This window comes from Excalfactoria chinensis, chromosome 14 (genome assembly GCF_039878825.1).
Source record: "Excalfactoria chinensis isolate bCotChi1 chromosome 14, bCotChi1.hap2, whole genome shotgun sequence".
Lineage (NCBI taxonomy): Eukaryota > Metazoa > Chordata > Aves > Galliformes > Phasianidae > Excalfactoria > Excalfactoria chinensis.
Genome location: NC_092838.1, coordinates 2,154,070 through 2,179,263, shown reverse-complemented (window position 1 = coordinate 2,179,263; position 25,194 = coordinate 2,154,070). Strand labels below are relative to the sequence as shown.

At 54.8% G+C, this 25,194-nt stretch overlaps 3 protein-coding genes across 4 annotated transcripts in view; 2 read left to right on the top strand and 1 right to left on the bottom strand.

The window, feature by feature from the left end:
- Positions 1-3,570, top strand: part of PEMT (phosphatidylethanolamine N-methyltransferase) — a 37,161-nt gene extending 33,591 nt beyond the window's left edge. Inside the window, exons 6-8 of the mRNA XM_072349535.1 lie at positions 1,401-1,475; positions 2,008-2,068; positions 2,166-3,570. Of these exons, the coding sequence (XP_072205636.1) occupies positions 1,401-1,475; positions 2,008-2,062 (130 nt within the window). The 3' untranslated portion in view covers positions 2,063-2,068; positions 2,166-3,570. The remainder of the gene's footprint in view (positions 1-1,400; positions 1,476-2,007; positions 2,069-2,165) is intronic.
- Positions 3,571-8,597: 5,027 nt separating this feature from the next.
- Positions 8,598-10,478, top strand: RASD1 (ras related dexamethasone induced 1). Of its 2 annotated transcripts, none has more exons than XM_072349198.1 (2): positions 8,598-9,003; positions 9,197-10,478. In XM_072349198.1, exons 1-2 carry the CDS (start codon positions 8,718-8,720, stop codon positions 9,745-9,747), a joined length of 837 nt encoding a protein of 278 aa, XP_072205299.1. In that variant the 5' UTR covers positions 8,598-8,717; the 3' UTR covers positions 9,748-10,478. The 2 variants fall into 2 exon arrangements, with proteins under 2 accessions (XP_072205299.1, XP_072205300.1); XM_072349199.1 differs by having other exon boundaries at positions 9,271-10,471.
- A 1,835-nt stretch (positions 10,479-12,313) lies between these two features.
- Positions 12,314-15,819, bottom strand: MED9 (mediator complex subunit 9). The gene is made up of 2 exons (XM_072349643.1): positions 15,629-15,819; positions 12,314-13,128 (listed from the first exon to the last, which is right to left on the bottom strand). Exons 1-2 carry the CDS (start codon positions 15,772-15,774, stop codon positions 12,912-12,914), a joined length of 363 nt encoding a protein of 120 aa, XP_072205744.1. The 5' UTR covers positions 15,775-15,819; the 3' UTR covers positions 12,314-12,911.
- Positions 15,820-25,194: the final 9,375 nt, after the last annotated feature.

The window sequence follows — 25,194 nt, the reverse complement described above, 5'->3', positions numbered from 1 at the left end:
ACATGACTAAGCATGTAATAGCAGGGGGTTGGGAATGAAGAAGTTGTCCTATGTTTCCTAATGAGAAAAAAAAAAACACAACAAAAACCTTGATGCAAAATGGAAGCAGTGGAACAGTGAAGATTTGTGTGCATCTCTCCAGGAACTGATATGGCCAGGTGCTACTAGTGACTGCTATAGGGCTCAGGTCATTTGGTCTCTCCTCTGAAGGCACTTTTTCCCAGCAGGGCTGGTCCCCTTGTATGAAGGTTGCAATGTGTTTATCCTCACCAGGGACCAGCTAAGAACATTTTTCTGCTGACAGCCAACTCCTGTCCCCCTCAGAGAGCTGAGCTCCAACCACCAATTAAAGACAAGCAACAGCATCCTAATTAAGGGCTACACGTGCAGCCAGTAACTGGAGGCATAGGATGCAGAAAGGAGGTTTGGGAGTCTAATGCTAAGCCATGAACTGGACACAGCCATGCTCCTTGCTGTGGGGATGAGACTGGGACTCTGTGGGGAGTTTGCACACCATGGAGTGATCTTAGTACCTGGTTTGGAAACTGCTGGGATCGTGGGGCCTTAGCAATGACCCTACTGCCTTCACCAGCCGGTCTTTGCCATCTCTTCCAAATTTTACCATCCCTTCTATCCTTCCCATCCCTTCTACTCTGTCCACCCATTCCATCCCTTCCTATCCCTTCCTATCCCTTTCCATCCCTTCCCATCCCTTCCTATCCCTTCCCATCCCTTCCCATCCCTTCCTATCCCTTCCCATCCCTTTCCATCCCTTTCCATCCCTTTCCATCCCTTTCCATCCCTTCCCATCCCTTCCCATCCCTTTCCATCCCTTTCCATCCCTTTCCATCCCTTCCCATCCCTTTCCATCCCTTCCCATCCCTTTCCATCCCTTCCCATCCCTTTCCATCCTTTTCCACCCCTTCCATCCCTTCCATCTCAGCCTGTGATGGCTCAGCTCAATGCCTACAGAACCATACGCTGCTCTGTCTGCCAGGTGCCTCCTGCACCCCGGGTGGCCGTATTTCTGTGCACATCAGGCATTTCCCTTATAGCACGCTGGCTCAGAGCCACGGCCGTACATAAGCAGCTGCTCAGCTATTAAGCAGCCTTATAATCTCAGGACTTAGCATCAAAGCAGAAACTCTCTGAACAGAGACATGCGGGGATCAGACTTGAAAGAAGTTGCCGAAGTAGGCTGGGGAAGAGTCTTTGCCAAGGAACATCTGTCTGAGACAGTTAACATTAAACACACACACACAAAAATCCACCTTTTGTTCACTTCTGTTTAATGAGCAAGAGAGCGCTCTCGTGGAGCCTAACGTCTCATTTCACTTTCTAAGGCAGGTCTTGCATAAGCCCGTGTACTCACCTGATCTTTTCCTTCCCTTTCAAAACAGGCATGCAAGCCCAGCTGGCCTTTTGCTGACAGCTGTAGTGGCAATTTCCTACACAATTGCAGTGCTGTACGAGGGGTGAGTAGCTCTGCAAAACTGGAGAGCTTCTAATTATTTCTACCAGCTTTAACTCCCGAGGTTTCGGGGAACTGCAGAAGCGGAGATGTTTTTTTTTCCCTATTCATTCAGCAGGGAATAAGGAAAACAGAGGATTGTTTTCCAATTGTTTTGATAATGGGCAGATTCCTTTCTGAAACTATGCGCTGAGTTCTAGGAACATTTGTGCGTTGGTTTATTTTTACCAAAAGATGGTTTTCTTTCTCTTTCGGATGCCTAATTCTTCCGATGTGAAAGCAACGAGGAAAGGGCTCATTGTGGCACCTGATGGGGTGCAAGGAGAACACTTTGCATTTGGTGATTTCTTGGAAGGTTATTTCACCCTTCTGATATTTCACTCCGTCCAGCAGCCCTGGGTGAAACAGCCCAGAATCATCCCCAGGAGTGCAGGGTCTTTTGTGGGGAGGAGGGAGGTGGGCTCCCCCAAACCATGTGGCACTCACGGTTTCATCTTCCTCCCCCCTTCTTTCGCCTCCTTCTCCTGTGCCTGCAGGCCTTTCACAGAGGAAATCTACCGTCAGAAACAGAAGGGAGCAAAGAGCAATTAGTGACAGGTATGTTTCCAAATTGGCTGTGCCGAGTGCTCCGGAGATCAGATGGGTTCTACATGAGGTCCTTACCAGACTCTGCTCTTTGCTTCTTACAATGCAGTGCCTTGGAAACCTCAGTGCAGCGTGCCCTGCTGCTCCCCATGCTGTCCGGTTTGCCCATTTTCCTACTGAGATGTTTCCTAGTAATTAGCCCAGCAACCCCTAATGAGCCAACTGAGCACCCTGCAGTCTTGGAAGCCATCAGAGGAACAGTGTGAGCACGGCACAGGAGCTGGAGAGCCCCGTTCAGCACCCCAACCTGTCCTCCCACACTGACTGCTGGAGATCTGCAAGGACAAAGCAACCCAGCTCCAGCCCCGGCCTGGAGGGCAGAACAGCGATGGAGGCACCAGAGCCTTTTGGAAGCAAGGTCTGAGCATGCAGCAGCACAGCAGCAGGTGATCCTCTGTGCCCACGGCTGCTAAGGGTGGGGTGCATTGAACGGCCATTCCTCAGCCTTGGGCACTTTGTGCTTTTTGGACAGCACATTGGACCTTGTTGCTCTCTCTGCAGGCTGGACGTGGAAAGGAGGGCACAGCACACTGATCCTCTGTAGCAGATGGACACTGCCAAAGAGGCACGGCCTGATCAAAGTGGTGCCCATGCAGCTGTCAAACTGCAGGGGGAGGAAGAAGGGCAACCACTGTAAATCTGACCATAAACCCCTCTGGAGCAGAGAGACCTCCTTGTCCATCCCAGTGCTTTCCCACTGCTGCAAAGCTCTGTAGCATCTTTGTGAGGCTGTGCTTTGCAAAGGCTCCCAGACAGGGGACAGCAGGGCATGTAGATGTGAATGTTCCACCTAAACCACTGCACGAGAGGACAGAGACGTGGCAGCTGACCCATGGCAAAACCCCAGCATGGAGAAAACAGGCTGAGATTGGAAAAGACCAATGGAAAGATTCAGTCCTCATCAGCAGAGCGAGCAGCCCCCTGGTGCCAGTGCCCCACTGCCCCATAGCTCTTTGTGCCCCGGGGACAAACCCCATCCAGCCCCTCCAACCCCCTGCAGCTCCTCCTTTCCCCACAGCCACACGAGGCTCCTGCCCACCATCCCACCACACAGTGCCTTGCCCTCACCAGCCGGGATGAAACGCAGCCTGGGCTCATCCCTGCTGCTGGATCCGGCCCCAAAAAGAAGGTTCCAGGGCTGACGCCACAGCCCCAAGCTCAGTGTTTACAGATTCCCACAACGGTTTGAGAAATAAGCTATAAATGACCAAAAAAAAAACCCCACCAAAAACTAAAGGGAAGGGAGCAGTGATGCTCCTGGCTCCCGTGGGGACATGGGCTGAGTCTGGTCCCGTGGTGACGCCATGCTTCGGCCCAGCATCACAATGTCCCCTCAGGAGAAGGACCTCTCTTCTCCCAGCACGACGGCCCCATTCCCTCCTGCTCCTGCCCAGCTGTAACTCACCCTTCCGGCATTGCTCAATGGGAATTAAAAGTGTCAGTTTCTTTCTCTTTTTATTCTTTCTTTTCCTGTTTCCTCCAGCGGGGCTCAGGGACGCTGTGTTTCTGTTTCTGAGCCATTGCACAAGGATTATGTTGTTTTTTTTATTGGTATCTTGACGACCTTCCTCCTAAAGACTTGGGCATAGTATTTTATTTTTAGATAAGTTTCCACATCCCTTTCATGGCGAATGTTTATAGACAGAGGCTAAAGCAGCCCAGTGCCATAGCAACCAGCAAGGAGAGGATCCGTGGCACTGTGCAGACATTGGTGTCAGAGTTGCACATCCAGGCTCAAAGTCACTCGTGCAAATAAAGTCAGATTTGTTGAGAGGTGAAGTCGGTGTTTGCAGAAGAGCCGTGTGCTTGTCACGAAGGATTGCTCCAATGGGAACACAGTGAGAGCTGTCTTGGTGTTGCCTCACTCCTAATGCAGGGACCACCACTAGGATGGGGAACTCTGGCTGCACAGCTCCTGTGCCCATCCAGGATAACCCCCCCAGGACGGTGTGTACCACCATGAGCACACTGATGGGGCCACGCTCCCTTGCAAACTCGTGGCATCCCGAAGGCTCAGAGACTCGGTGCTGCAGTGGGTGCTTCATATCCAGCCTTTCCCTCCCTCCTCCTGCTTTGCACTGCTCATCTCTGGGGCTGTGCCCAACTTGGCACTGCCGGCGCCATGCAGGGCGTGCTGTGATGTTCAGGCTTGGCACGGCAGTTTGTTTGCAGCCTTGGGGGAAAGCGGCACGAGGCCGTGTGCAGATGCAGCAGATAACTCCCCACGCTCAGTGCATTTCTCCAATGCAAACACCAGAGAAGGAGAAGCTGGTTAAATGACAACTGCTGGCGGGCAGGGACAGCCAGGTCAGTGCGGCCACTGCACACTGTGCCCCCGCTCACCCCGCGCAGCACAGACCCCAGCGCTGCCCTCAGTCACATGTCGGCGGGGTTCTGCCCCACATTCCCCTTCTGTGCCAACCCCACACGTGCTCCATGCGCACGTGATACCGTACGCACATGGGATTGAATGCATCGAACTCCATGGGATGCTTTTTAGGGGAAAAACTGCCCATACAAACCCAAGTTGCTGCAGCGCGTGGCACTGCAGGGGCACACTGGGCTGCATCCTGGTTGCCGTTCCTTGGAGGCATCAGGGCCAGACAAGCAGCCCTGGAACCCCACACTTGTAATCCACTCCACAGCGACCACCCATCACCTCTGTGCCATGTTTGCTTGCATTCAGCGCTGCACTTCCCTCACCTTAGGGAGAAAAGGCTATCAGCCCTTACGTGGAACACAAACACTATTAGGCAGTAACAGAGAACAAACACAGGTTGCAATCAAGCAAGAGCTCACATCAGCAGGGCTGGCAGCAGCCGCAGCCCCTCATCATTCCCACACGGTCCTGGTTGGGATTTGCTGAGCTGGCAGCTTTGCAATGTGGGCAGCAAGAGGAGAACGAGGCCTCGGGGCTCTACAGGTGCTCCTGTGCTGCTTCCCAGTGCTGAGGATTGATGTGGCCATGCAGCGGGGGTTGGGTTGCTCTGGCTCCAGTGGGTGAGTTGGGGTTTGGTGTGGAAGGAAGAGTGAGGAGTGAGCACAGCGCTGCCGGTGGTACGTGGGCTTGCAGGAGCAGGTTGGGCACTGACTGCTTCATCAGAGCCCTGGAGGATGGGATGTGATGGGACACATCCTCACGTGGGCTGCCTGCACCTGCCCCAGCCCTGCCACAGCAGGATGCCAGTGCCGAGCAGCCCCACAGCCTGGAGAGCCCATCTCTGATTGCTGCCTCGTGGGCTCTGCTGTCATCTCAAGACCTTTTATTTTTGTCCCATTGCCCTGGCAGCTGCTGCCATTTCCATGGGAACCCTCCTGAAATCTGTACAATGCATCTGCTGGGGTCATGAGCCTCTCTCTCCCCCATGCTCTATATTCCAGGCCTGGAGCTGCCCAGTTCTGGTTACAGGTGACATTTCTCTCTAATCCCAGAGTGTCTGATGCTCCTCAGAGGTGAGCAGGTAATGATGCAGTTGGGTACAGGTCCAGATGCTTCTACTGCCGCTGGGCTGTGAAGCTGAGCCCCGTGCAGTGCTTGGTTGCTCCATGCACGTGGCACAGCTGTGAGCTGGGTCCCATCCCAGTCATAATTAGAAGCCTATCAGAAAGCAATGGGAGAAGGGGGGAGGATGCAGAACACCAGGAGAGCAGGGCATGAAGCCGCCTCATGTACATGTGATGCCACAGCGGGAGCCATGCTGGTTGGACTGGATGATCGTAGAGCTCTTTGCCAACGTTGGTGGTGACTCTTTAATTCTGTGCACCCAAGAGTTGGGGATTTGAGGCATCGCTGGCTTTCCAGCTCTCTACTGATCAAACCCCAGGGGCGGAAGGGGAACGGGAGGCATGCAAAGTGTTGCCAAAAAAGAAGTAGGAAGGTGGAGGAAGGAAATAAAAGCAGCCCCCCATGCCCAGAGACACAGCAGCCAACTGCAGCCCTGCATCTCATCTGGGAAAAATTATACGTTGTGAATTACGTGCTTCTTTTGAAAAGCCGTAAAGGGAATTTCATACAATGAGACAAGTTAATAATATAGGGAGTGAAGAGCAACCCCGGGTCCTGCATCTTGGTTTAATCAGATGTGTTTCTCCATGGGACACACGGGAGCTGCAGCAGAGCCCTGCCTGCCTGCCCTGCTCAGTGCTCCTCCCTGCTGGCTCCATCCCAGGGCAGCAGCTGGGGCCTGAGGGGGAACAGCAGGAGTTTGGGAGCCAGGAGTGCAGGGTTGGGGGTGTGCAGACACTCAGTGTCCCCGGTGCTGTGTGCTGGGTGGGTGCTTGGTAGGGCAGGAGAGCAGGACGTGGTAAATCCTATGAGTGGAGATACGGAGCTCACGTGGTGTTTGTTCCTTTCTGAGCATCCCTCCAGGTCTCCTCTTCCAGGCTCAGCCATGCAATGCACACTCAGTGCTTTCTGGTACATTTTGCTTCCTACATCTCCCCTGGCACAACGTGTCCGGATGGGACCCCGGGGAGCTGCACGTTCTGCCCCTCTGTGCTGCTTTCGTGGAATTCTGCTGGGTTTGAGGTAGAAGCACAGATGGGTGAAAAGAAACAGCAGGGATCAGTGCTGAGGATGGTGGGTTGCAGGAAAGGTTCCGCCAGCTGCAAAGCCTGCAAAGCCAGCAAAGCCAGCACCCACAGGGGTGGGTCAGACTGCAGCTGGGGGAAACGCTGCCAAAGCTGCCCCTGCTTCAGGCTGGGGCAATCTGCAGCCAGCTCAGAAACAGGCGGTGGGTTTTTGATAGCCGTATCCGTGGGAAGGCGCTGCCTTGCAGCGAGGTGGGGCTGCACTCATCCATCAAAGGATGCAGGAGAGCGTGCTCTGCGTGCGCCGGCAGCGCTGAGCTGCTCCTGGGGGACTGAGGCTTAATGCCTCGTAATGCTGCTCTGCTCCAGCTCTGCGTGACTCTAAGAGAGCCTCAGGTACTGCACCCCAGGCTGATGGATGGTGGACGTGGGCTCTGCCAGCCCCAGTCCCACTCCTCATACCCAGGGCCCGCAGCTCCTGTCGCACCCCCCCACCCAGCCCACGCCTCCGCTGTCACCAAAGAGCCCTTTGGAGAAATGGATTTTCCATTTGTTAAAGCCTGCTAACCCAAGAGGAGGCTTCAAGCAGGCTATTTTTACCCGTTCCTGGCACTATTAATAGGGGTTCGGTTACCAACAAGATCTAATCAAGGTATCTGATGTGTCTGTCCCCCAGAGGTAGGCACTTCTTCCTCCCGCTGCTTTCCGTCAGCTGCTACAATTAAATGATCTTGTTGTTAGTTTGGGTTGGTACATTTGTGCTTTATGATGGGCCCTTAGCGCTGCTCGCTGTCCTGCACTCAGATCAATACGGGCTCCATCCCATCCACACGGTGTCCCATGGACTCCGCCAGATCTGCAGCTCCCCCATAAACCATTAGAGAGTGCTTAAATTAACCTCCGAGTGTGAGAACAGCCCCGGAGGAGACGGTCAGCTCAGCAGCATCCATTTCCTGCTGCTGAAATGCCCCGTGCTCCACTAATTCCAGCTTCCACCCGTCCCTGAGTCCCACGCAATGTTGCAGGCTGGGCTTCTGCTTTTCCTTGCCACGTTTAAGCACCGACTTTTTTGCAAAGGCGCTGCTCGCGTTTGTTTGTTTGAACATCCTCGGAGCCGTTCATCCAAAGTTTCTTACTCGCACCAGAGAGCCGGCCGCCCACAGGAGCGTCTCTGCATCCCTGCGAGCATCGTCCTTTCCTGCCCCGGGGATGCGGGTCGTGGATGCGGCCGTGTCCCCTTCGAGGGGCAGTGCGGGGGGGGGGGGGACGTTCAGCCCGAGCCGCGTTGGGGCCCTCGGCCGCGCTCTAGCGGGGGCGGGAGGGGCTGCAGGCGGCGGGGTGCGGGCAGGGGCTGGGATGGGGGCGGGATGGGGAAAGCTGGAGTGGGGGTGGGAATAGGGTCGGGTCGGGGTAAGGTCGGGATGGGCTGAGGTTGGGATAGGGTCGGGCCGAGGCTGGGCTCGGGGTAGGGCTGAGGAAGGAGCTGAGGACGGGCTTGTATCAGTCTGGGGCAGCGGGGGGCTGAGGTCGGGCCGGGATCTCAGCAAAAAGCGGCACAAAGTCCCCCCCACCCCCCCGGGCTGCAGCACCCGGCGGGACCCCGACTCTGCGCCGTGCCCGGAACTCCCCAAAAGCGCCATTTCTGCCGCTTTTCTCCACGCACGGGACTATAAGCACGAAACGAAGCCGGGCTGCGGCTCCCCAAGGGCTCCGCTCCGCGCCCCGGACCCTCCGGTCCCCGTTTGGGGCGGGCGGGCAGCCGTGACCCGCATCCACAGCCGAGACCCGCATCCACAGCCGAGACCCGCATCCACAGCCCAGACCCGCATCCACAGCCGCTCCGCCCGCGGGACGGAACCGCGCCGAGTGCGGGGCGGGGCGGCACTGAGTCAGCCCCGGCCGTGACGCTCCGAGGGGCGGGCGCATCATCCTCCATATAACGAGGAGACCGCGGGAGCGCAGAGCTCAGAGCGGCCTTCCAGCCTGGGAGAGAGCGGGGCCGAGCAGCCGAGAGCATCTCGCCTTCGTCCTCCTCATCCTCTCTGCGCAAGCTGCACTTCGGCTGGCTTCAATGAAACTGGCAGCGATGATCAAGAAGATGTGTCCCAGCGAGGCTGAGCTGAGCATCCCTGCTAAGAACTGCTACCGCATGGTCATCCTGGGCTCCTCCAAGGTGGGCAAGACGGCCATCGTCTCGCGCTTCCTCACCGGCCGCTTTGAGGAGCAATACACACCCACCATCGAGGACTTCCACCGCAAGTTCTACAGCATCCGTGGTGAGGTCTACCAGCTCGACATCCTGGACACGTCGGGAAACCACCCCTTCCCCGCCATGCGGCGCCTGTCCATCCTCACAGGTAGGTGGATGGGGAGCTCCAGGAGGATGTGGGGGTTCTTCTGTTGGAGTTTGGGTTCTCCTGGTTGCTTTAGAGATGGCTTTCCGCTTATCTCTGCATTGAGTGGGTGACTTTGTTGCCCAGTTCTCCCCTCCCCTTTGTATCTAGGGGTCAGTGTGTGTGTCCCCATCTCACGTCCCCTCTTTATCCCCAGGTGATGTTTTCATCCTCGTGTTCAGCTTGGACAACCGGGACTCCTTTGAGGAGGTGCAGCGCCTGAAGCAGCAGATCCTGGAGACCAAGTCGTGCCTGAAGAACAAAACCAAGGAGAACATCGAGGTGCCCCTGGTCATCTGCGGCAACAAGGGAGACCGGGACTTTTACCGGGAGGTGCAGCCCCGAGAGATCGAGCAGTTGGTGGGTGCAGACCCCAAGAAATGTGCCTACTTCGAGATCTCAGCCAAGAAGAACAGCAGCCTGGATCAGATGTTCCAGGCGCTCTTCGCCATGGCCAAACTGCCTAGTGAGATGAGCCCCGACCTGCACCGCAAGGTCTCAGTGCAGTACTGCGACATCCTGCACAAGAAGGCTCTGAAAGGCAAAAAGCTGCTCAAAGAGGGCGGCCGGGGCGGCACGGAGGAGGCGTACGGCGTCGTGGCTCCCTTCGCCCGCCGGCCCAGCGTCCACAGCGACCTCATGTACATCCGTGAGAAAGCCATCGGCGGGGGGCACGGCAAGGAGAAGGACCGCTGTGTGATCAGCTAGGAGCCCCAGCACGAAGGAGGGAAGAAGGGAGGAAGGAAGGAAGGGAAGGGGGAAGGATGCTCGTTTCCAACGGGACTTTGGGCAGGCAGGAGGGCGGGCACGAACCCAGCTGGGCACAGACTTGTCTCTTCCCCAGCCTCCCTCCTCCCATCGGCTTCTCCCCCCTCCACAAGGGGCACATGTTGGGAGAGGGGGAGGATTTGGAGGCGTGAGGGGAACGAGGAGATGAGAATGGCAAAGTGCAGATGGTGAGCTGGGGGGGGATGAGCGCTCCCAAACTGCCCAGCCTTGGGCCAGGGCATTGCTGTCAGGAGGGCAGAGACCTGTGAGGATCCACCTGGGGCTTATAGGTTTCTTTTTGTTTCCTTCTGTTTGTTCTTACTTGAGGAGCCGTGCACAGACTCGGGCTCTGTGTCGTGTGTTTGTCTGTGTTCGCCAAACACGTGCAGAAGACACTTCTAAGCTGTTGCAAAGACTCTGCAGAGTTACAGCCCCAATGGACCAAAAACTGACTCTTGTTTACATTTGTCTTGTCTGATTTGCAAGATTTTGGGGGGCGGGGGGTGGGGGGAAGTGGGGTTTTTTAAATGGGAAAACAATGGGCACTTTATGTAGGTATTGGCTGTCATCGACATGAACAAAAACCTTCGAGTGTTTCTACGGTGGCTGAAAGTTGATGTTTTATTTTTTCTACAAAACAATAAAAAAATCTTTTTTTGTTTTTCAAACGATGCTTTGTGACGTTTTGACTTTTTCTTTTCTTCCTCGGTTCCAGCAGCAAAAACCAAACCCTGTCAAACCCGGGCTGGATCCCAGCCCTAAGGCTGGCTCAGCTCCTTGCCTTTTATTACCCCCCTTTCTCTGTCTCCCAGTGCAAAGGTTTCCGTCTCCGAAAGCGGCCGCAGGGGGCAGCGGGGCCACGCACGCTGTTACTCAAGCAGGTCGCTGAGCCAGAGCTGTTTCCTCACTCTGCTGGGCAGCGCTGATCTGCGCTGCCGTCGGTCCCGCAATACACCAGGCGTTGGCACGCAGTTCACAGCAGAAACCGAGCGAAGTGACATCATTTAATTACAAAGAGCTCATTGTGCTTCATGCCTTCCCCCGATTAAACAAACACTCTCTTAATGATGTCAACAGAGAGTGATTCATTTGCGCCCTGTCCAGGATATTGTTTTTATTTTGCAATATGAGTAAAGGAAATACTTTGCTCGAAAGGTCACCTTTGCATTTGATGGTTTTTGATCTCTCGGTGCCAATAACCGTTGCTGGAAGTGAAAGGAAAAAGTGAAAGCTCTGCAAAGAACAGCTCTCATTGGCTCCGTGTTCTCCGAAGCAGCCCGGTCATGTTCAGCAGCCCCATCCCACCCTTCAGCTGTACAACAGACCTGCATTTAATATGGATTAATGGGGGGAAATTCTGCTGAAGCCATAAGGTGTGGGAGAGTGAGGCTGCAAACAAAACCACTTCAGTTTGGTCTGAAACTTGGAGTCGAGTTCACTTGTTGCCGTGCTAAATGCCAGGCTTCTCTTTGGAAACACTTTGCTCCTTCCAGCTCTTTGCACGGCCTGGTTTGACAGAAACAGCAGCTGGCCAAGAGGAGAAACTTCCATCCAGGCATGAAACACAAGAATGTAGTGAGCTGGGATAGGGAATGGCTGGCAGGAAGGTAATTTCGGTAATACAGAAGTGCACACTGTGCTTTGTTTATCTTGGTGTTCTGCTTTGCTCCGAGTTTACACATGGGCACCTTCCCAAAGAAATCACTGGCAAAGTGCTCAGTGCGGACAGAGCGATCTCTGAGCTACAGGTGAGCTGCAACCACCCCAGTTCCCAGCAATATGAATCACGTGAATTATAACTACTTGCCTCTTGGCTTTGGGAAGCCAAATCCTACCCAAACAGACCCCGTTCTCACCATCTGAATGCTACCTGCTCTCAGAGGCAGGCTCCCAACCGACGCTGTATTTCATCGCTCCGTTTTTCACCTCTCCTCACTCCACCTTTCAGCGTTAACTCAGCACGGTGAGATCCCAGGACTTGTCACCTACCTGTTAGTGGGTGAGACGCTCACCAGGTTTGTCATCCGACACCCAGCAGCTCCCAGCAGGAGGACAAGGAGTTCTGAGACCCATCTGAATGCGACACAACATTCGAGAGCTTTCCACGAGCGTCTGACCAACGTTCGATGCGCTCAGTGCTGGTGCCTGTGGGAAGCCCCTGGAGCATTTCAGACACAGAATTGATCCGTCCCGCTGAGCCTGACTCGTGTCACTTAGGGAATAACGAAAGCTGCTGTCAGTTACGCCTTTTGTTTTAATCCTGCTTATGCTGTTGTAAGAGCAGGATGCCCGCTGTGTTGCTCACCGAGTTAGTTGGTGTGGGAGCCCTACGTATCCAAAGCCCACTGAAATCCGCTCCCCTGGCAGGTTCTGCTTTGCTCTCCCGTCACCAAAAAGCGATGCTAAGAGAGAGAAGCAGAGCCCAGGCTGTGCACCACCCCTGTGCTGCCACATCCCAGCCCCGCTCATCCCACACGCACTCAGTGAATACACAAGAGGGGCAGTTTGGAGTTTCCAGCCTTTACTTGACTCATCTCAAGCACAACGACCAGTTTAAAAACAGAGAGAAAAACACAAAAGCAACAGAAAGCAACCATTGCTCTTCCAACACACTGGCTGCAAAGCACCCCAGAGACCCTTCCCAGCAAACAGGCTTTCCAGGCCCAACAGCTCCGCTTCCCTTGCGTGCTCCCTTTCGATGTTTGTCATTTCAGGAGTGAGCAAGAAAAAATACAGAAAATGCCTCCTGTTTTTCCCCCGTTGAACTGAAGCAGCAGGCACTGCCATCTTTTCTTTTGAGAAACCCTACTGTGTTCTGCTTGCTTGAATGCAAAAAATACAAGCAACCCCGAGGGAGAAGAGCTGCATGTATAAATGCACACGGTCCTACAGCAGATCAAAGCAAAGGCACTGCTGGAACCATCGCATGTGAAGGACACACGAAGGGTTCTGGTTCAGTGTCACATGCCTGTGACCCACACAGCCACAATGTCACAGGAACGTGACAAAAAATAACCCCACCAAGTAAGCTCTGCCAGCTTTTCCTCTCCTTTCCAGCCAGGAGAAGAGGCCTCCCAGCCTCAGACTGCAGAGCTGCTCCCTTCCTATTCCTTAGGGATTTCGAACATGCAGAGACTCTTGTACTTCTGCAGCAGTTCGTTCTTGGTCCGGACCTGCTCCCGCAGGCTTTGCAGCTGCTGCTGCTGCTGCTCTGGGCTCACACCGATGCCAGGCATGGAGCTGATCAGCTTCCTCATCTCCTGGAACTTGTTCTTCAGCTCGTTCAGCACCTGGTGAACATCCTGGCTATCCTTGTCCATGCTGCAGGAGGGAAAAAAACAAGAGGCATGATTCACATCTCCTGTTGGACAGACCTTCTGCCTGCTGTCAGACCGTCATTCCCAGCACAGTCAGCGCTTACACTGGAATTCACTGGGAAACTTTTGCTCCTGGTATCTAATTCACACCTATCACAACAAAAGCACCAGAGACACACACACAGATTAGGCAGCCGCTGGGACAAACCGGTTTTCCTGGTCATTTTCAGCACACCATCCAGGAACCTGAATTGCAGTCCCACAGGTTAAGACCCGGTCTGCAGCTTCCAAACACTACCACAGCCTCTCGCTCTGTTTAAATTCCCGTACGGGGAAGGTAAGATGACACACACAGGTTGTGTGTGGGCACCTGGGAAAAGAGACCTCAGCTCCGCCTGTGCCCTGTTGTCAAAGCAATACAAGAAATCGATGCAGTCAAACAGCTTGACAGCAGAAAATAGGAATCGTTCCCCAAAGTAGCAGAGAGTGTCCAATGGCAGAGAAAACGGCATTTCGGAGCTTCGGAATGACTCTCCAGGGATGTCTACCTAATAAAGAGAAGCGACAGCTTATTTTTGAAGTGCAGCACAATTGCTTCTGCAGCTCCGTTGCTTCTCAAGGATCAGCGTTGTCTGAAGCAGCGTCTGCCCTCAAACACTCATTAGTACCTGCTTCAGCTTTGTTAGCAACAGCGAGAAGTTTTACCATTCCAGGCAATGGCGAGACTGCTTCCAAGGCAGCGCTAATAACGAGAGCGGGCTGCTAACGGCCCCTGAAAGCTGGGAGCCTGTTCAATAGCCCAAAATAAAACCGCTTGGCATGACCAGGGCAGAGAGGTGCCTGATTATAACATTGGGGAATCGTGACACGACTGTGAGCAAAACTTTTAACCAGATGGTCCCGTTCATTTCAACAGCCTGTTGGAACAAAATATTCATGACTCCCTTCTAAATAAAACCGCAGCTGGTACTATAATGTACCCCCATTATGCGGGCATTTACGGTCAAGTTGACAGCGGAAAAATACAGGCACGCACACGTTGCACATCTGGGAAGGATGGGTTGGCATTGCCTTCCATCCACACTAGCAGCATACTGGCTTTGAAGGGCCGACAAGGTCCCTCCACGGATCGTTCTCTTCTCCACATCATAAGAGCCACACAACGGGACCTCACATCTGATTATACAAGGGTGAAAGTAACAGCAAGCCTTGCTTGGGAGAACTTTCTTGGGACTCAAACGACAGGAAGGAACACGCGTCCTTGAATGTAAGCAAATGTACGCGATACATCACTGCGCCCGAGCACAGTCACCTTGGAGATGTGAAATGTCTTCAGGGCTGAGTCAGTGTCAGAACAGCAGGGCCGGGCTGTGAGCCTGGCGGCGGCGTTAAAGGATAATACGTTTGCCATCTGTCAGGGACGTGAGGCAACACATCCCACCGCTCGGCTCTGCCGTCTGACCCCTCTGCAGTGCTGCTCAGTGCACCTACGGCTGCTCACCCCGTCCAGGAAATGCTGTGTGCCAACCTGGGGGGGGAGCGGGGTAATGGGAGTGGGTGGCTCAGAGGGCACAGGATATCCTGGGACTGTCACTGTGGGTCGCCACGACTTGCTTGGTGACACACAGCAGTCTGGGAGGTCTCAGCCCATGGCTCCGGCTCACTTTGGCTCTGTAGGTGTACGCAGATGGCAGCAGGTTCAGCCTCACCTGGATGGATCAGGCAGGGTTGAGCACAGGGGCAGTGGCAGCGCAGGGGGGAAATGGAAGGTGGGTTTGAGTTCTCACAGCTCTCCTGAATGTAGGCTGCTGTATCTGTGGGCTGTTCGGCCTCTCCTTGCCATGGCCCTCCAGCTGCACGGTTAATAAGGGCGAACCTCTCTCGGTACTCAGACATGCACAACCCCAGCAGGAAACAAACCAGCCTCAGCTCCCATAGAAGCGTGCAAGGAAAGGGCAGTCAGACCCACAACGAGGAGTGGGCATTTATGCTTTCTGTGCCCAATGCCTCTCTGTGCAGCCTGCCCAGGTCACGGGGCTGCTCACCGCAGGGCGATGCCCCTACCGGGAACTCAAACATTTCTGACTGGGTTACCCTGGGCCAGAAACGCTGGTTGTCAGGACCCTCCTATGAACACCTTTAACCCCTCAGCATTGATTTTGAACAGGAAAGAGGATGACTCAGCCTGCACAAGCCTTCCTCTTTCTCCCAACGCCCAGAAACAGACAGCACCGCTGCCCTGGGACTGCCCGTCCTTTAGTTATCAGCCCATCAGAGCAGCAATACGGGGCAATGGCTCTGCTCGGCACGGCTCCTGCTGCTGCACGGGGCGGCACACCCGCTCTGCCCCAGCTCGGTGACCCCAACTACCCGGGCACGGCCACGACTCAGCGCGGAGCCGCCGCCAGCCCATCCCAGAGACCGCAGGGAGGAAAAGGGCAGAGGGAGCATCACTGCGGGGCGGCCGCGGTGTGGCCGTGGGAAGGCCGGCCCGGCGCCGTTACCATTTGATGATGTCGTGGACGAGCGGCAGGAAGGAGAACTCCTCCTGCGCGGGCGCCGGCGGTGCGGGCGGCGGCTTCTGCTCGGCGGGCGGCTCGGGCGGCGGCGGCTCGTCGGCGGCGCGGCCTGCGGACACCACCGAGGCCATGGCGGCCCGCGGCGCCGAGCAGTGACGGAGCGGGGCGGAGCTCGGCCGCTCTGCACCGCCCCGGCGGCGGCCTGGGCTGGGCCTCCGCCGCTGCTTGCGGATGGGCCCGAGTTTGGGTCCGGTCCGGGGCCCGCGGCTGGGGTTGAGGCGTCAGGCCTGGGCCGGAGCGGGGGTCGGAGGCCTGACCGGGGCCTGGGCTAGGCCTGGGCTCTGAGGGCAGGTGTGGGGGCTGAGGTTCAGGTTTTGGGACCGGGGCTCGGAGATGGGGCTGCGCTGCTGCTGAGACTTTCTCCAGCTGGGCCGGGCCTGCGCTGCTGCCCTGCTCTGTGCTGCTGCCCTGCTCTGTGCTGCTGCCCTGCTCTGTGCTGCTGCCCTGCTCTGTGCTGCTGCCCTGCTCTGTGCTGCTGCCCTGCTCTGTGCCCCCAAAGCAGTGCTCCTGCACACCCCAAAGCAGTGCCCCTGCACACCCCAAAGCAGTGCTCCTGCACACCCCAAAGCAGTGCTCCTGCACACCCCACTGACCACCCCGCAGTGTGACCCGTAGCATCCCTGACCTGTGTGCAACCCAACTGTTCCAGGTTATCCTCATTGGAGAGGAGGGCCACGAAGATGCTGTGATGCTGGAGCACCTCTCCCATGAAGGCAGGCTGAGGGAGTTCAGCCTGGAGAAGAGAAGGTTTCTAGGGCTTGGAAATGGAGAAATCTGGAGGAACGGAGACAGAAATCCTGTGTCAGGGCTGAGACCTCCATGAAGCTGCAAGGAGGGGGAGAGATGGGGTTCTCGGGTACCTGGGCTGTGAGTGCAAGAGGTGATGATGGAGAACACCCAGCCTGGAAGCTGGGGAATGGGCAGTGCTGCCCCTTTGCACCATCAAGCCTCCGAGTGTGCTTCAGGAAACTGCTGCTGCCGCGTTTAAACCGCTCTGTCAATACCCACTATTGTAGCACGAATAACGCCAGCCACAATCGTGAGTTATCCTTCCTGGATTGGCTTAGAGAGCACGGATAATTTCATTTTTCATTTGAAATAAGCTCCCGGGTTCATCAGTTACTTATAGCCCCGGGATGACGGGAAAGGTAATTTTCTTTTTTAAAACAAATTTCTTTTGAAAAGCAACCTATTTATGTATCAAATGAGAATGCTGGTAACCGTTTGTGCGTATGTATTATTGACTGCTGGCTCTAAATATAGCAGATGCAATTGTTCACATTGTTCTACTGTCAAGAATAGATCCCGGCTTGGTCACCAGTTCTGGAATGTGCAGGGGAGCCCAGGGGAGCCCAGGACCTGCTGAGCTGATCCCTGCGGGAAGGCTGGTGGGATTCATGGCCCTTGACTAAGCCAAGCAGGAGGTACAGGATGCTAATGCCTTTGTGCGGGGCTGAGCAGAGAGGTTCATTTCTGCACGTCGTTTTATGGGCTGTTTCTAAAGCAAGACTTGATTCAGGCTCCTCGGGGGTCATTTTATTCTGTGCTATGCTGGTTTTAACTCTTCCCCTTGACTTTATCGAGGAGCGTGGCTAATTGCTAGGCTGCTGGATGCCTGCCTCTCTCTGATGGGTGAGTCAGGCAGTCATTAGAGTAGGTGACAGCATGCAGATGCCATTCAGCCAGAACTACAGCACCGTCAATCAGAATTTCTTTGTACCATTCACTTCCCATTTTGGTCCACGTGTTCCCACAGCAATTGGAATGTACAGCTTTGTCTCAGCAGTGTTCAGCCCTGTCTGCCTCACACCTTCCCTTTCTCATGAGAACGGCTCCTTCAGGTGACCCGTCTCCATCCTTCAGGACTGGTCAGGACTCATGGCATGTTCATGTTTTGCTGTGAGGAAATGGTGCCACTGGCTCCTCCATCACTGAAGACAGTGGTGAATTGATGGGATGAGACTGCACGGTCACTGTCTGTTGTCTATACCATGACTGGTGTGTCCATAGCCTCAGTGAAGACTTCAGGGAAGGTAAAGACCCAACTGACAGGCCTGGGAGGGAAGAAGAGATCTTTTGGGCAAGCAAATGGCTGCTGACCTGAGCCAAGGAGCACTGCCTGATCTTCAGCTGCCCTTCCAGAGCTCCAAGCTGTGAGGTCTTTATCCCTGTGAGATGGTGACCTGGCTTACATCTAGTGATGAAGTTCCTAATGGGTAGACAACATACTCAACATGATCTCTGCACTCCACAGGTCTCCATCTCGGATGGAAGGGCTGTGTTTGGCTCTCTTGCTGCTCTCTCATGGAACTGGCATTGGTCTGCAGGTCTTCCTAATATCCAGTTGGTTTTCACCCATTTCCAGACCCTCAGTTGGAAGCTTTGAATGAGTAACTCAAAACAATTCATAGTGACACAGCCAAAGTATAAACAAGGGTGTTTAGCATTGAATGAACAGAATCATTTTTCTGCTAGATTTGGTGACAAACCCAAAGTGCAAATGATTGTCCCGTTTTTCATTGATGCACTGGTATAAGATTGGGGCTTTTTGTGTAGTTCACTCACTGGTCATCCCATCTCTGACATGTTCAGATGTCTCCAGACCTTCCACACCTTAAAGCCACCCCATACACTTCATTGCTTGCCCTACCATTTGGTTAACCCGTTATCCTAAATAAACAGCTGATCAAATAAAGTGTATCCAATAGCTCTTATTGCCTGTTTCTTTACAGTACCAATCACCACCTCCTTTTTTTTCCCCTGTCTTTCGATACAAATTACATCTCACATCTGCTTACAAAGATAATTTCGGGCTGGGGGCTCCCAGCAGTTATCTCATAGAGCACCACACAACTCTGCATCTCACCAATGTTTCCTTACAATGACCTGACATTTCTGTATGGATGATCTGGCGTGTCACCAGGCTCTGCTTCTCTCTGCCAGGCTATCTGGAGCTGCCTGTGCCATTGCTACCAGCTCTGTTATCATTTTTTATTGTGTGGCTATCATCAGGTTGAACTTTATCTCTTTGTCCTGCCCCGATAGCTCATTATCAGCCTGAATTTTCTATCTTAGGCTTGCTGAGCTGCTGCAGTGGGATAAGTCTGTACTGCTGAATGAGAGAGGTGGTGTTGGGGTTGAGGCCACCTGGCATGGGGCGATAGGAACAAGAAGTAACAGCTCTGGGCAGCCAGCCTGGGGCTGTGGTCAGCAGCACAGGAACATTGTCCTTTTGTCCTCAGTGGTGAGCCTGCAACTGCTGAGATTCCTAGCCAGCATCCTCCTATATGTGACCAGATGGAAGTTTGGCCTTTGGATCTGACCTGTCTGGAATTCTGGTGTCATCGAGGGTCTGTATCAGGGCTTTGGTGTCCCTGGTTCTCTGTGGTGTGCGGATAGAAATGGGGGATCCTTAAGCTGAGCATCACCCAAACACATCCAGAGAACTCTGGCGCTTCCCAGAGCTCACCTCACTTTGTCAGGATGACCAGCTGCAGGGGAAACCGTGTGCCCCATCCCAGAGCTGCCCCAGGGAAAAGAGCCATGGGTGACACATCAGGAGTTGCTGTCCTTGAGGAGAGTGGCCACCTCTCCCAGGAAGCCCAGCCTGCAGGGACCAGAGGTGGCACAATAGTGTGGGCTGAGCTCACTGTGGCTCTGGGCTGGATGTCAAAGCTGTAGGACATTGGCCTGGCCATGAAGGCCAATGCTTCATTACAGTGAGCCTCGTGGGGGGAGAAGAGAGATGATTCAAGGGCACGGGGAGTGTCCAGCGATCGCATGATGTTTGCTGATGCCACCCCATGCTGAGTAAACGCAGGGTCCTGCCTGGGCCACGGTCCACCTTGGGGGAAGTTTCCAGACCAGTGTGTGGGCAAAAGGAGCACAGAGAGCTGCTTGCACAGCTGTACAGAAACACAGGGCCAGGAAATGTGCACCCGATCGGCCACGGCACCCAGCATGGCCCTTCTCCAGGTACAGGTGGCTCTGAGGCTCATTGCCCCCACCCAGTGCAAAGGGGTGAAATTCACCCACGGAGTTTGCAGTATGGGTCTGGGGAATTAAACCCACTCCTGGGAAGGGAATCAGCTCTGGGTCCCTGCTGGCAGCGTGTTTGACTCTGCAGTGTCCTTGCTGCTATTTGCAAATAATGAGCGAGCCACCAAACACGTGCCATGGAACATGTGAGGCAGCAGCAGTCAAAGCTCTTGACGTGCGATCAGAGCCTCAAAGCAATGCTGCACGAGCCTGAAGCAAAGCCCAGCAGCTGGCTTAGGCTGGGGCTGCTGGCCTGAGCCTCCAGCTTCACATCCTGTGCTTTGGGAAGTTGCTGGAGTGGGACGGCACAAATGTGGCTCTTCAGTTGCTACAAACAGGGGCCACCACAGCTGTGGTGAGAGCAACATTCTGGGGAGGTTTCCTCCTCCTGCTGCCCAAGGCTAGCAGCCCCATCCCCACTGCTGGCCCCAAGGAGTATCGCCCAGCTCTATTTGTCATGGTTTAATGTTTAGCAACTAATAAACAATACATATCAGGCTTTGCTGATCGGATAGCTGGATTTTCCTGGGAAGTTCACTGCTCCTGCAGGACAAACAAGCCCAAGATGTGGTGGCACACTTGGTGTGCAGTTAGTTTTCAATGGAAAGTGGTCAGAATTCCTGCAGCTGCCATTTCCCTACTGCAGCCGCTCGCTGAGCATCAGCCAGGACCTGGTGCTCAGACACATCCACACCCACCCTATAGAGATTTCTCTCCATCCTGGCTACACTCTGATTTATTTGGGAAGGGGTCGTTTATCTGCTCGAGGCTGGTTTGGATTTATGCGCCAAATAGCTGTCAGAAAGCAAGGATTATTTCATTCTAGCAGTGCTGAAATGAGGTTTTTAAACAACGTCAAGAGGGAAAACATAACAGCTCTCCTTCTTCTGACTTGAGGAATTTGAGCAACTGTCCTTTATGTTGCATTTCTCAGCCAGAAGCCCAGTTTCTCCCCACACAGGAATGTGCCCTATGGGCGTTATGGGGTTTGACACCCAGGACTTCATCCAGCCCAATTGTACCTTGTGCACACAGCTGAGCCCTGCCCTGATTCCCCCACGATGGTGACTGGCAAGGAGGGAAGCGGGAGCATCATCCAGGGCAGCTCAGACCCTAACTGCATTTTCTGTTTCATCATTAATCAGAATGCAAACAAATACCATCCGAGAATGACTTTCAGCTTCCAGACAAACAGTTCTATGTATTTTGCTCCCATTTTGCATGGGAATTACATGCAGAACTGCTGTTCCTGGCATTGCAGGAGGCTTTCCTGGTGCTGTTGCTTTGTTTGGGGCAGCTCCGAGCAGGGCTGGATGCAGATCCCTCTTGCACAAGGACTGCACCTGGGAGTTGCCGTCCGCCAGCCCATTCCAGCATCTCTCAGCAACTGCACAGATAATTGCAGTCACTGCAATAAGTCTAATTGTTCCTGCTGGATAATGAGCATTTTGCATCGTCATCTCCAGCTGCAGAGAGCATCATCCGGGATGGTATTTCAGGGGTGGAAATTGGCTCCTCTGGGCTGGAGGAGGATGAGTCTGGCTGGCTTCAGCCATCCGGAAAGAGAAAACAGAGAGCACCCACGGATGACAGCTCTGCCAGCATGGGCTGGGACGAGGCACGGGCTGGAGAATGCTTCCTGCAGGCAGCCTGGGCACAAGGCTGTGCAAATGTGAGATTTGCAGTGTGTTTATAAAGCACGGCCAAATCCCTGTGGTTGTCTCCAGAATGCCCGGCTCTCACCTGCACTCACCACTGTCCCTGCAGGATGCAGAGGAGACGTGGGCACATGCATGGACATGCACACACGTGCACACACACAGTCACGCACACACACACAAACATACATGTGCATGCACATGGAACTGCTCCCAGCCCAGCTCCTACCTATGCTGCTCCAGCACTGCCCAGTGTAAGGAGTATAAAGCCAAAGCCTTTCCTGCCACGTTGTTTCTCTATTGCCACACACAACCTCCTGGCAATGTGTTTGCAAAGGATGCTGCTAAAAATGCCTTGAAAAAGAGTGTCTCAGGGCTGGAGATAAGAGTTTTAAGGGCTGGTTAGGCAAGGAAAGAGAGGAAAAAAATGTGTCAGGCCAAGAAAGGGGAGAGATAAGCAGCGCATCAGGCTGGGAGCACTGAGCCACCCGTCTTCCCGGCGCCATGGGGCTGCAAGGTGGCTGGATCCGGGCCGTGATACCCTGGGCTGGAGCCAGCCACGTGGCAGAGCCTGCTGCCCACAGGGCTGTGAGAGCTGGGGATGGTGGCACAAACCTTCTGGCTGCATAGTGCAGGGGGCAGCTCTGCCTGCCCCAGGAATGGGAGGGATGGAGTCAGGGGGATGGAGTGTGCTCCTCCAGCCCTGCACAGCTTACATTGTTCACCAGCAGAGCTGCCATCCCAGGTAATAGGATTTTGTGTGTGTGCCAGAGACGTGCCCAAGAGGGGAAGATGCTCATTTTGCACTATCGACCGGTTCTGTCAGTGGCCGTATTTAACGCCTCAGGGAATTGCAACACGCTGCCTCCCTGTCAGCTCGCTCCTGCTCTGAGCTTTTGGGACTGGAAAATATCTGGTGCCAAAGCAGCTTCTGCTGCTGCCTGGAGATGGTTTCTGGGGGGCACAAGGAAAGGCGCTGCATCTCTGAGCTGCCGGGGCTGGATTGTGCTCATTGCTTCCTATTTGCAGCTCTTGATGCTCTCTCAAAATGAACTGCGTGATTTAGTCGGAGGAAGGAAAACACATGGAGCCAGGGCAGGGCTGAGCCCCCACCCCTGCAAAGCCAGCCACTGCCATCAGACACTGTCCCCATCCTTCATTGTCTGTGCCACCTTCACCCTGGCACCAGCAATGCTCCCTGTGCTCATTCCAATGCCGCACCCATTCACGCACCAAGGGCTGATCGCACACACACACACACACACATACACACACTCGTCCTGTGCCAGATCCGTATTTGCAGCCGCTGTATATACAGTAGAATCCACCCACGGGATGTCCAGGCTGTTCTCAGCTGGGAAGGACAGAACATCCTTGTGATTTGAAAGGTCAAAACGAATGTCAATGCGCTGTCGGCTTGAGTCAGCAAGAATGCCAAAGCTGCCGTGGGGACACGGGGTGCTCACAGGGATGGTGGGGGGCTGTCAGGGACGGTGGTCCATGGCAGAACCATCCCATTCATATCATGAATCATTTACCCACTCAGCCCTGCTCTATTTCTGTCTGTTACAGGCTGAAGCCGGCAGCAAAGATAGAGAGGGCACAGACCCATCGAGTGGGTGTCGGAGATTGATTTCCGAGCGATAGAAGCGTTCATGTCCCTGCAGCTCCCATCCCTGTGTCAAATGATGTTCTCTGCCAATAATCCCCACAGATCAGGCAGCAGTGCATGGGGACAAGGGGACATTTCAGAGCTGACTGCTGACAGCAGGGCCATGCACTGTTCCTGCCGTACAGACCAGATGTATTTGTCCCTGCCTGCCCCTGCGGGAGGTTGCAGCAGCCCCACACCAGCAGGACCAGCCTAATTGTGACCCTGGCTATTAGCAGTGAGTCTTCTGTGCTGGCCACGCAGCTCCAGGCAGCACCATAAGGTGACTGTCCCGTGGTTAGAGCTAGATGAGAGGTGCTACGGGACTGGGAGGTGCGTTAGGAATCCCCACAGAGCAGCAGGGCTGACCTGGGGAGCTGATGGCATCCTGCAGCTGGGCTTTGGAGGCACAGAGGATAAGTTGATGCGGTCATTCTGACCCAGAACATCACTCTGCAAAGGACACTCATTGCCCTCCTGCCTCAAAGCCACGCGGAGCCACACATCGCCTCTGCTGCTGGTGTGGGGACTTGGTGTTCTCCTGAAGCAATATCACACAGCATCTGCTCCCAGAAATGTCATCCTGCATTTGTCACCGAGCTGCGGAGTGTTGCACAGCCCTAACAGGCACACCAGGATGCTGCCACTTCCCACCATGGCCCTGTGATCTGGCTGCATTCTGGGGCCAAACGAAGCATTCCCACATATGCCCCATCCCTGCAGCACACCTGGGCAGTGCACATGGGCAGCGGTGGCAGCAGATCGGTCCTGCCTTGCACCAAGCAGCAGAGCTGGCAGTGCCGTGGTGCCTGGCAGGGCCCTGGTGGCCCCGACCTCTCTGGCTCTGAGTACAGGACAGGAACACGCCGCACTGTTGTTTGCAGCTCAGCAGCAAGAACGGGACCTTCGGGCTGTTCCCGGGACATTGTGGCGTCCCGACTGCTGCCAGGGGGGCTGTGCTGCTGTCTCTGTTTTGTCCTTCGCCAGGCTCAGGGCTGCAGATGGGCTCTCCCTTCTCTTTCCCACCACTGAGCAGCCTTTGGGGAAGAACCAGCAGCTCCAGATTGGAAGTTCAGTGAGTTCAGGAGCTCCGCTGCTGGGTGGGAAGTGAGCCCACTGCCCTCTGTGCCACACGAGCACCAAGCTGGAACACAAGCGTGCAAGGAATGCACTCCCACCTCGTTTCACCCCAAACCTGGCTCCTGCCTGTTGAGCAGCCCCTGATCTGCAGCGAAAGGCGAGTGCAGAGCAGCTGGGATTTATGCCCGTGGCATGGGGGAAAATGCAGTTGAATCCCAAATATCAGCTTGTCCCAACCCGGGGACTTGAGGGCCTTAAAGTCACAGGACTTAGGGACAACGCAGGCCAGGACCATACAGATTTGGATGAGGTACCTGGGCAGCCTGGCACAGAGCTGGCACAGTTTGCTGCTGGGCATGTGGGCCACAAGGTGGGCAGCAGCCAGGGGTGAGGGCACTTTTTCCTCTATCTCTAGGAGAAAAAGCAAATCCCCCATAATCAGTGGGGACCGGGCACCTCGCTGTCACCCCCCACCTGCCCCCACAGAGCCCCAGGCAGCTCGCTGCTTATCAGCCTCCCACACCCACGGCCAGGAAAATAAACCTGCTGCTTTCCCTTCCCGTATGAGCGATTGTGGAGCGGGCACTGCTCACAACTCACCCAAGCTGTGCCATTGCCACGTGTTCAGAAGCCACCGGCCATACCAAGCTGTGACCCCCCCCCCCCCTTTCCCAGCACCGGACACAGCCCTGATAACAACCCAGAGCCACACAATGTGCCCGTGTGAGCCGAGTTCCCCCTGGCATGCCAAGAGGTATGCAGGGGCTGTTTAATCTGGTGGAGTGACAAATTCCTCCTGCCCCATTGCTGGCTTTCTATAGCCGTCTTGGCAGGGAAACAGCTTTTCCAAGGAAATCCAGATACAGGTGATCTCAGCAGAAGGGGCCTTAGGAGCTGGCTGGGAAAATAAAGCCTGTTCTCAACCAGCTGCGCCACGGTGGTATCCAAAATGTCCCCACATCTTTCTGCTGGGGTGGGTGAGGACAGGTGCCCCCCAATGCAGGCTGCTAAGGGCTGGGAATGGGGGTTGTGGGACAGGGGAGCCCATACCCATTCCCTTTACT

Coding starts and splice junctions, on each gene's coding strand:
- MED9 (XM_072349643.1), bottom strand. CDS start 15,774: ATGGCCTCGGTGGTGTCCGCAGGCCGCGCCGCCGACGAGCCGCCGCCG. Junction 13,129..15,628: donor GTCCACGACATCATCAAATG/GTAACGGCGCCG, acceptor TCCCTCCTGCAG/CATGGACAAGGATAGCCAGG.
- RASD1 (XM_072349198.1), top strand. CDS start 8,718: ATGAAACTGGCAGCGATGATCAAGAAGATGTGTCCCAGCGAGGCTGAG. Junction 9,004..9,196: donor GCGCCTGTCCATCCTCACAG/GTAGGTGGATGG, acceptor CTTTATCCCCAG/GTGATGTTTTCATCCTCGTG.